The 11,701-nt window shown below is 39.8% G+C and overlaps 1 protein-coding gene across 1 annotated transcript in view; it reads right to left on the bottom strand.

Annotated features, from left to right (window-relative positions):
• LOC133629968 (sperm-associated antigen 16 protein-like) overlaps positions 1 to 11,701 on the bottom strand; it is a 102,180-nt gene continuing 90,479 nt past the window's right edge. Inside the window, exon 2 of the mRNA XM_062021130.1 lies at positions 1 to 645. Coding sequence (XP_061877114.1) covers positions 567 to 645 — 79 coding nt within the window. The 3' untranslated portion in view covers positions 1 to 566. The remainder of the gene's footprint in view (positions 646 to 11,701) is intronic.

Here is an 11,701-nt window from a genome sequence, read left to right as displayed (position 1 = left end):
GACTGGAAAAGGCAGGCTTAAATAATGTCAGTGATGACAAACAGGTGCGCGTCCGGAACACAGGCGGCAGGTGAAAATAATAAGTAGCCATGGTACCAAACGCAGGTGCATAAACAGGAACTCAAGGAGTCCAAAACTAACAGAAAACACAAGTGCCTCGAAAACGTAAACAGAATATGATCCGGGCAGCGGATCATAACAGTATTAGCCGTAAAAGCTAACTACAGCAAGAGATAAGCTAGCTTCCAAGTCAGCACAAAACATCAGACACCAATCTGTACTGACTGAAAAACATGAACAGTCATATTACAGTATATGTAAAGTATTAGCCCGCATTTCACGTTTTGTTTGTACACAGCTAGCCACACTGTAGTTGTATTAACACGCATGACGTGCTGCGTGTATCATGAGTGATATTAAAGTGTGATTCACTCAATGGACAGTTGTTCGTCCAGTCCAGCTGGCCAGGGACGTTTTTTTCCGGAATATTTGGGGGTAAGCACGCCATTTATGTCGAAGTAGCTTGTCTCCAAAATCCACATTTGAAGCTTTGTGTCATGCCGAACTCAGTCGCTCGGCTTCCCTCTGCTCCAATGTTTCACCTTCTTATTCCTGCTGGCTCGGTGGTCCGCAACCCGTGGCTTCCTGGAGAATTTTTTAAAAAAGGATTGAAAATGGAAAAAGATGGGGGGGAAATTATTTTTTTGTTTTAAGTATGTTTTTTGTTTGAGGACAAATATGACACAAACCTTCCTAATTGTTAGAAAGCCCACTGTTTAATATGCTTGTGTGTATGCCTCACTAATGAGAGTATTTGGTGAACTACTAATTTCGGCGGTTCTTGAACTCACCATAGTGTGGAATGTGACGCAAAAGTTTGTTTACATGTAAAATCTTCCCCTCCTTCATTGTCTCATTTTGTCCACCAATAGTTCCATGCTGTGTGTGAATTCACAAAGGTGAGCTTTGTTGATGTTATTGACTTGTTGGAGTGCTAATATTTGGTCAATACATGACTGCAAGCTAATCAATGCTAACATGCTATTTAGGCTAGCTGTATGTACATATTGCATAATTATGCCTCGTTTGTAGGTATATTTGAGCGCATTTGTTATCCTGTACTGTTATCCTCTTTGTATATAATTTAGTCTTGCATGTCTCATGACACGTTATCTGTATGTAATATTGGCTGCATTTCAGATAGTTTTTTGTGTGCCATGTTGTTCCAGACCACAGCAAACATTACCAAGCTTGCCAAAGATTGTAATGAATCTATTAAAAGAAGACAGCCTGCCGTTTCCTTTAACTTGGACACACACATCTATACCATCTATACCATTAAAAGCCAGTAATTTCCAGGACTTCTCACCTTCTGAGTAGCTTCTGATTTACTCATGCGTAGAATAAACATTAAAAATCAACATTTCTGTCAATGAAGATTTGCTTCAGCCTGCGACACATAGTCATTTTGATAGTAGGCTATTATAGCTAATATAGACACTTACGTCGTGTGTTGCCTTCACTATAAGACTTACATACGACTTAATTGTTTGTGGCTCAAGACAGATTAGTTTTTTGTATTTTTGGTCTAATATGGCTCTTTCAACCGTTTTGGTTGCCGACCCCTGTGCTAGCTAAACAGTAGTTCATCCTCCATTCATTCAGTTTCCAAAAGGTTGTGAATCCTCATTTGTCCAAAAGCAGGTGTTTTCGTTGTCTCTTACCAAGTCTGCCATGATTAGAACACACTCGTGTTTGAATCCAGAAGTAGGAACAAAAGTTTTTGCCAGAAGTCAGACGCACGCTGCTATGGAAATGGAAATCAGTGCGCTAAAGAAATCAGTTCCGGCAATGATAAAGAAATGACGATTATGGTAAATATTGAACATATTACATATTGTTAAGAACATGTCTGTTACTACATCATATATAGACTTGCACTTTGTATACAAAACTTTGGAGGATTTTGAAGTTGTTTAGAGGGTTTTGAAGGCTACAACGGTGACTCCCATTAGTCACGTCTTCCAATAATTTTTTCTCATCTTTAAAATCCTAAAAAAAAATGAAAACACATACAGTATGTGTTCTTGTCTCTCATGATGATTGTGAACAATAGGCAACATTTAAAAAAAAAGTGCAGTTCCCCTTTAAAGGCCTACTGAAACCCACTACTACCAACCACGCAGTCTGATAGTTTATATATCAATGATGAAATCTTAACATTGCAACACATGCCAATACGGCCGGGTTAACTTATAAAGTGCAATTTTAAATTCCCGCCACACTTCCGGTTGAAAAACTCCTTTGGATATGATTTATGCGCGTGACATCACAAAAGCAACGGAAGTGGTTGGACCCCATCGGACCCGATAGAAAAGCCTCTTATTTTCTTCGACAAAATTCCACAGTATTCTGGACATCTGTGTTGGTGAATCTTTTGCAATTTGTTTAATGAACAATGGAGGCTGCAAAGAAAAACGTTGTAGGTGGGATCGATCGGTGTCTTAGCGGCTAAGTACAATACTTACAGCAACACAACAAGGACTACTTACCCTGATAGCAGACGCCTAGCCGATGCTTTCCGCCAAACCCACGGATGAAGTCCTTCGTCGCGCCGTTGATCGCTGGAATGCAGGTGAGCACGGCTGTTGATGGGAAGATGAGGGCTGGCTGGCGTAGGTGGAGCGCTAATGTTTTATCATAGTTCTGTGAGGTCCGGTTGCTAAGTTGCTAAATTAGCCTTAGCGTCGTTAGCAACAGCATTTTCAAGCCTTACCAGGCTGAGAATTTTTAACCGTGTAGTTACATGTACATGGTTTAATAGTATTGTTGGTCTTCTGTCTATCCTTCCAGTCAGGGGTTTATTTCTTTTGTTTCTATCTTCATTTGAGAACGATGCTATCGCGTTAGCTCAGTAGCTAAGTGTGTCACCGATGTATTGTCTTGGAGATAAAAGTGACTTTAAATGTCCATTTCGCGTGCTCGACTCTCATTTTCAAGAGGATATAGTATCCGAGGTGGTTTAAAATACAAATCCGTGATCCACAATAGAAAAAGGAGTACATAGTTCTGTGAGGTCCGGTTGCTAAGTTGCTAAATTAGCCTTAGCGTCGTTAGCAACAGCATATTTAAGCCTTACCAGGCTGAGAATTTTTAACCGTGTAGTTACATGTACATGGTTTAATAGTATTGTTGGTCTTCTGTCTATCCTTCCAGTCAGGGGTTTATTTCTTTTGTTTCTATCTTCATTTGAGAACGATGCTATCACGTTAGCTCAGTAGCTAAGTGTGTCACCGATGTATTGTCTTGGAGATAAAAGTCACTTTAAATGTCCATTTCGCGTGCTCGACTCTCATTTTCAAGAGGATATAGTATCCGAGGTGGTTTAAAATACAAATCCGTGATCCACAATAGAAAAAGGAGAGTGTGGAATCCAATGAGCTAGCTTGTACCTAAGTTACGGTCAGAGCGAAAAAAGATACGTCCATCACTGCCTCTCAAGTCCTTCACTGTAACATTCCTCATCTACGAATCTTTCATCCTCGCTCAAATTAATGGGGTAATCGTCACTTTCTCTCTCGCTCCATTGTAAACAATGGGGAATTGTGAGGAATACTAGCTCCTGTGACGTCACGCTACTTCCGGTACAGGCAAGGCTTTTTTTTATCAGCGAGCAAAAGTTGCGAACTTTATCGTCGATTTTCTCTACTAAATCCTTTCAGCAAAAATATGGCAATATCGCGAAATGATCAAGTATGACACATAGAATAGATCTGCTATTCCCGTTTAAATTTTAAAAAATCATTTCAGTAGGCCTTTAAGAGGGTATGGTATTAATTGAATTAACTGAAACCCACTACTACCGACCACGCAGTCTGATAGTTTATATATCAATGATGAAATCTTAACATTGCAACACATGCCAATACGGCCGGGTTAGATTAGTAAAGTGCAATTTTAAATTTCCCGCGAAATATCCTGCTGAAAATGTCTCGGTATGATGACGTTTGCGCGTGACGTCACGGATTGTAGCGGACATTTTGGGACAGCATTGTGGCCAGCTATTAAGTCGTCTGTTTTCATCGCAAAATTCCACAGTATTCTGGACATCTGTGTTGGTGAATCTTTTGCAATTTGTTCAATGAACAATGAAGATAGCAAAGAAGAAAGCTGTAAGTGGGAAGCGGTGTATTAGCGGACGGCTGCAGCAACACAAACACGTAGCGGCTACGTCGTAGCCGTTGTTTCATTGTTTACATTCCCGAACGATGACAGTCAAGCTTTACCATTGGCTTGTGGAGAACTGGGACAACAGAGACTCTTACCAGGAGGACTTTGAGTTGGATACGCGCTACCGTGAGTATGCAGCTGCGGCTTCCAAACATTTGATCGCTTGCCCGTAAGTGCGTGCCGTTATGTGCATGTCACGTACGTAACTTTGGAGAAATATATGTGCTGTATGAACTTTGCGGAGGTGAACAGTACTTTGGGCTGCGGGATTGAGTGTGTTGTGCGGGTGTTTGATTTGTATTGGCGGGTTATATGGACGGGAGGGGGGAGGTGTTTGTTATGCGGGATTAATTTGTGGCATATTAAATATAAGCCTGGTTGTGTTGTGGCTAATAGAGTATATATATGTCTTGTGTTTATTTACTGTTTTAGTCATTCCCAGCTGGATATCAGGCCCCACCCGCCTCTCACAGCATCTTCCCTATCTGAATCGCTTCCACTGCCCTCTAGTCCTTCACTCTCACTTTCCTCATCCACAAATCTTTCATCCTCGGTCAAATTAATGGGGAAATCGTCGCTTTCTCGGTCCGAATCACTCTCGCTGCTTGTGGCCATGATTGTAAACAATGTGCAGATGTGAGGAGCTCCACAACCTGTGACGTCACGCTACTTCCGATACAGGCAAGGATTTTTTTATCAGCGACCAAAAGTTGCAAACTTTATTGTCAATGTTCTCTAGTAAATCCTTTCAGCAAAAATATTGCAATATCGCAAAATGATCAAGTATGACACATAGAATGGATCTGCTATCCCTGTTTAAATAAGAAAATCTCATTTCAGTAGGCCTTTAACAAAGGTCCCCTTTTATGAAGAAACTACTTTTAAAAATGCTATAAAAGTAACATGTCCCTGGAGACGGTTTATTAGAGCCAAAAGCCAAACACAGGGTTGGCTCTGATAAAGCCACATTTTAAATTAAATCTGGAGCTCTGACAATTGCCCGTCAATCAGGTATCTAATATATGGCATCTATTACGTTGGACAAGCGCAGAGCAAGGACCACATGTTGGCCTAATGCAGGGGTCGGCAACCCAAAAAGTTGAAAGAGCCATATTGGACCAAAAATAAAAATAAAAAAATCTGTCTGGAGCTGCAAAAAATGTAAAGCCTTATATAAGTGTTCAAATGAAGGCAACACATGATGTAAGTGTCTATATTAGCTATATTAGACTACTATCAAAAAGACTATGTGTCGCAGGCTGATGCTTTAATCTTCGTTGACAGAAATGTTGAAATGTAATATTTATTCTACACATTTTTACAACATTCGAAAAAATTACTAAAACGGAGGCTTTTCAGGGGGTCTGATAACTCCTGGAAATTACTGGTTTAGAATGGCCAAAGGTAAAGATGTGTGTGTTCAAGTTGAAGGAAACGGAAACTACAAATAAAATGACCTCAAATATACTTAAAATACGAGGCATAATGATGCATTATGTATATACAGCTAGCATAAATAGCATGTTAGCATCAATTAGCTTGCAGTCATGCTAATGTCTGATTAGCACTCCACACAAGTCAATAACATCAACAAAGCTCACCTTTGTGGATTCACGCACAGCATAAAACGTCTGATGGATAAATAGAGACAAAGACGGATTGGCATAAAACACGTCTTTCTGTGGCAGCATCAAGGAAAGTTGCACATGTAAACAAACTACAAGTTCAAGGACTTCCGAAATTAGGACAAAATGGCGCGTGCCAAATACTCATCAGTGAAACATGTTTAATGTAAACAGGGGCATTTCTAACAATTAGGAAGGTTTGTGTCATGTTTGTCCCCAAAAAATATATATTTTTCCATTTTCATACATTTTTGAAAAAGCTCCAGCGAGCCACTAGGGCGGTGCTAAAGAGCCGCTTGTGGCTCAAAAGCCGCGTGTTGCCGACCCCCGGCCTAGTGCTTAGCATGTTAGGTGATCGAGGGTTCCTCCGCTATACCAAAACATGTCTCACCCAAAGTCAGCTGGGATAGGCTCCAGCTGACCCGAGAGCAGGAGCCAAGCAGTATAGAAATGCAGATTTGTGGTGTAAAAAATGTGCATTAGCATTAAAGCTGAACTGTCAAAGTTTAGCACAGATTTTGGACAACACACACTTAGTACACTACTGTAGGACATCTGAGACTTATTTAAAATTGTTGAAAAATAATATCAGCTGGGATAGGCTCCATCGTACCTGTGACGTATAAAATGCGGACAATCGGCACAGAAAAACAAAAAATGTCTGTCTTATATAAAGTGGTACCTAACTTAAGAGTGCCCCAACTTAAGTGTTTTAAAGTAACAGCTGTCTCCCGGCTAATTATTATGCTTTAAGTTGCACATCTGCGGTCCTCTCCAAGGTTTCTCATAGTCATTCACATTGACATCCCACTGGGTTGTGAGTTTTTCCTTGCCCTGACGTGGGATCTGAACCGAGGATGTCATCGTGGCTTGTGGAGCCCTTTGAGACACTTGTGATTTAGGGCTATATAAATAAACATTGATTGATTGATTGATTGATATTGAAGCAGAATTAATCCAACACCAGCAAACGATGTTGATGTATTACCTAAACAGCGAACATTTATCCATGAAAATATGGAGAAGCTGCTGATGGTGTGTTTGATGAAGAAGCAACTGGGAGGTAATGTAGAATTCCATTCACCAAGGAAAAGGCTGTACTTTATTGTTACATTACATCATAAAACTATTGAACTTTCTGTTGTATTGTTTTCCATACAATATTTCTTATCTTATATATCTTCTGCTCAGTGGCCTTGTGGTTCGAGTGTCCGCCCTGAAATCGGTAGGTCCTGAGTTCAAACCCCGGCCGAGTCATACCAAAGACTATAAAAATGGGACCCATTACCTCCCTGCTTGGCACTCAGCATCAAGGGGTTGGAATTAGGGGTTAAATCACCAAAATGATTCCTGAGCGCGGCCACTGCTGCTGCTCACTGCTGCTGCTCACCTCCCAAGGGGTGGAACAAGGGGATGGGTCAAATGCAGAGATTAATTTCACCACACCTAGTGTGTGTGTGACTATCAGTGGTACTTTAACTTTATCTAAAATTTGTTCTGCTTTTAAAAAGTGTGATACATGTTAAAAGTGTGCTGATTTTAGGGAGCCAAGCACCAATTACATTTATTTTAATACATTTGTATGTGGAGATGTTGATTTGAGATACAAAAGTTTTGAGTTAAGAGCTCCGTCATAGAACCAATTAAGCTCGTAAATTGAGGTACTACTAGAACACTTTCACCACTGGTTCCAGCAAAACAGAAGGGGGTCAAAAGCTACAAAACGTTTTAATATGGTGATTATGTGCAGGGTCATGTGTCTGTCACATTCCAGTGCAGAAGTAGGAACAGAGCCAACACAAATCATTAATCCTCTGGTCACAAACACATTTCTGTGACCTTAAAGCAACTTTTGTTCACAAATATATTGTGTTGTAAACCTTAAGAACCTCATACTCATGCTGCTGAGTCACTTACGGGAGCCTGCACTCACACACTTTGGTGCTGAGGGAAGTCAGGTGGTAATACATTGGTTGTGCCTCTATTTATATACTGTACTGTGGATTCTCCAGAGTTCCACTATTCTGACTGTGACACAGTTTGACTTTTCAAGTTGTTTCAATGTCGTTTTCCCACAGCGAATAAATAATGTAACTTATTTTGTTCTTGGGTCAAGCTGTCACCGCCATAAAGTGTACTGTTGTGAGAGGGAAAATAAATGAAACACGAAAGAAATGAAGTTAAAGTAAAACTACCAACCCTCTGAAGATGCCACACAAAGGTGTCTGCAGGGGGGCTGTCACAGAGTGGAAGTTTATAGGTATTGCTTGAATAATAAGTGTATCCTGAAGTTATGTGCTTAGTTGTGGTTGGAAGCTTCTTCAGTTCAGTTCAGTTTCAGTTTATTTCAAACAATGTAATGCAACGCACATTTCCAGTTGTTTCATTACAGCGCGTCCGAAAAGGAGTAGGAAGAAGCAGAGTTTATTTATTCCTACCCCTTTTCATACCATAGCAATTTTATCCAATTTCCTTGTTCTCTGTAACAGAACAGTGAACAAAGAAATAATATACCATGGTAAGCAAACAAATATTAAAGGCCTACTGAAACCCACTACTGCCGACCACGCAGTAGTGGGTTTCAGATACCAAAAGTTGCTATCTTTATCGTCGTTGTTCTATACTAAATTATTTTCTGCAAAAATATGGCAATATCGCGAAATGATCAAGTATGACACATAGAATAGATCTGCTATCCCCGTTTAAATAAAAAAATTTCATTTCAGTAGGCCTTTAAATACATAAATAATCTTTGTCTCAATAAAAAAATTTAAAAAAAAAAAAGGGTTCAAGATGTTCATCATAATTCTTGTTCTGTGTACTTTGTGAACACTTGTATATACATTAAATATATGTTATATTTTATACTGCTACATACGGTACTGTATATTGGTGCTTTCTTTGATTTCTTTGGTTAATCCATTCCATCATTTAAATCCACATACTGTTATACTAATGGTTTTAAGTGTTCTACGAGCATAAAAATGTTTTAAATTAGATTTTCCTCTAAGGTTATATTTCTCCTCTTTTGTTGAGAAGAATTGTTGTACATTCTTGGGTAGCAGGTTATAGTTTGCTTTATACATAATTTTAGCTGTTTGCAAATGCACCAAATCATTGAATTTCAATAATTGCGATTTAATAAATAAATATGTTCTCTATATCATATAACACAGTTATTTTATTCTGAGCTTGTCATTAGGCATTATGTCTTTACAGTGACGTGCAGTCAGGTGAGGCAGGTGAGGCTGGGCCTCACGTGCCATCATGGAAAGAAAAAAAATGTAAAAAGAAAAAAAATTAATTAAATTGTTATATGTATCCAGTGATTATACTATAAAGTTATTTTCCATTTAACACCAGTTTTAGATTATTTTTATTCAAAATCGCTGAATTTTCACATATGCCGTTCAAATACTGAGAAGAGACTTGCGGTGAGTCACCAGCCAGTTGAGCCTCGCCATGGATTGCGCAATGACTCGGCTAACTGCTGGCCTGCTGTGCAGTGAGACCGTATTGCTATATGAATTATATTATAAATTTCCATAGTTTAGTTAGCTGAGGTATATAATATACAGTGTATTTTGTCAACAACTGTATGTGTGTAACTTATTTCTTGTGCTGAGCAATCATAAAACGGCTGCGAAGACGCATTGGGTGAGGCTCGCAGTAATCCCGCCTCCTGGTGGTAAAGGGCGCTAGTGATCCCAGAGATCATTCTTGCGACTACTTGGCTGCAGAAGAAGTGACAACAAGCAGCAACAGTTAGCAGCGATCGTTTATTTTTTCCTCTCGCCTGAACTTTTAACATGGAGGATTACAGATCTAAAATAAAACCGTTTTCTAAACTGAACTTTCAATCGAAGCAGGAGGTAATAATTAAAGAAAGATCTCCATCGAGACAGAGAGACTTAAAACTGAAGAAAGATAAGGAAGACTTCTATAAACAAATTATCGATGCATTTGTTCAAAAGGAGCGGAGCATGGACTTCATTTATAAGTAAAGGTAAGACCATAATAAAGTTTTTTTTAATTAAATGTGCTTTTTTGTGTGCTACAGTTTGTATGTGTAAAGTTAAAGTTAAGTTAAAGTACCAATGATTGTCACACACACACTAGGTGTTGTGAAATGTGTCCTCTGCATTTGACCCATTCCCTTGACCACCCCCTGGGAGGTGAGGGGAGCAGTGGGCAGCAGCGGCGCCGAGCCCGGGAATCATATTTGGTGATTTAACCCCCAATTCCAACCCTTGAATGCTGGTATGAGCTTTTAAACATAACCCGTTAACTGCTGCCAATAAAATGGTGAATAAGATACTCTTTAGGGTTCATATGTTTGTAAATCTGACTGTGATGAAGTCAGTGCCTCACCAGCCATGAACCTCACCGCACGTCACTGTGTCTTTAGTTACATGCTATTTAGGTTAGCGTCAGTATTTTTTTGTAGCGTAAGGTGCAATGTTTAGCCTCGCTAAATAGTATTAATAAACGATCAATACATCTCTCACAGGCTGCATATCCCATAGGAATGACTCACTGCATCAAAAACTGACATGGCATTTACTTCTGCACCTAAAATTATGTTTACAGGTAAAATTTTGCACAAAATAGGCACAGTATTAATTTCAGGCTTGTTTTGTAACGCAAACTTTTGGATCCATCACCTTGCCGATGTCACCTACAAAAAATTCCGGGCAATTTAACATTGCGAAGTATGTGTTTTGGTAGCATTTTTATCCCGCATCACAATATTATCGCACAGAATTGGAAGGAATGATCAAATATGGCTGCCAGATGCATTGTTGCAGGTTGTAGCAATACACCTAAAGGAGGGATCAGCCTGCATACACTTCCAAATGATGGGAATATGAGGAAACTATGGATCTCTCCAGTCAAAATGACTGGCACAAAATGGGACGAACCAAGCGAGAGGCATGTATATTATCAGCGATCATTTTAATGAGTCTGTCTTCCAAAAAGAAGGGGTTCAGATGGAAAAAATGTTAAAGCCTGAAAGCCAAATGCGATCCCAAAAGTCAAGAACACCCTTGAGGGCAGAAAGACTGAGTCAGAACCAGCAAGAAAAAAAGAGAAAGACGGGCCAGACCCGGCGCTCAAAGACGCAATAAAAAGAAAGTAAGTGTCTAGTATTCTATTTTGCGTCCTCTTCTACTGATGTTTTCCTTAATATGCATGATTCATTTTCAGGATCAAAATATATATAAAGAGAACGTGTTCGAGAAATTTCGGTCATCTTAGCTATAGGTCCTTTAAGGGGTGCTCCTTCACCTGTGATGTGATGCAATGTACTGATGTACACGCACACACCAACTTGGAAGAGTGGCGTTGGCGTACTGTTGACTCAGGGAGCACTTTAAAGGCCTACTGAAACCCACTACTACCGACCACGCAGTCTGATAGTTTATATATCAATGATGAAATCTTAACATTGAAACACATGCCAATACGGCCGGGTTAACTTATAAAGTGCAATTTTAAATTTCCCGCTAAACTTCCGGTTGAAAAACTCCTTTGGATATGACTTATGCGCGTGACGTCACAAAATCCACGGAAGTGGTTGGACCCCATCGGACCCGATACAAAAACCTCTTGTTTTCTTCGACAAAATTCCACAGTATTCTGGACATCTGTGTTGGTGAATCTTTTGCAATTTGTTTAATGAACAATGGAGGCTGCAAAGAAGAACGTTGTAGGTGGGATCGATCGGTGTTGTAGCGGCTAAGTACAATACTTACAGCAACACAACAAGGACTACTTACTTAGCAGACGCCTAGCCGCCAAACCCACGGATGAAGTCCTTCGTCGCGCCGTCGATCGCTGGAACG

Source organism: Entelurus aequoreus, linkage group LG15 (assembly GCF_033978785.1).
Source record: "Entelurus aequoreus isolate RoL-2023_Sb linkage group LG15, RoL_Eaeq_v1.1, whole genome shotgun sequence".
Lineage (NCBI taxonomy): Eukaryota > Metazoa > Chordata > Actinopteri > Syngnathiformes > Syngnathidae > Entelurus > Entelurus aequoreus.
Note: the sequence above shows the minus strand (reverse complement) of the source record. Positions and strands in the feature narration are given on the sequence as shown.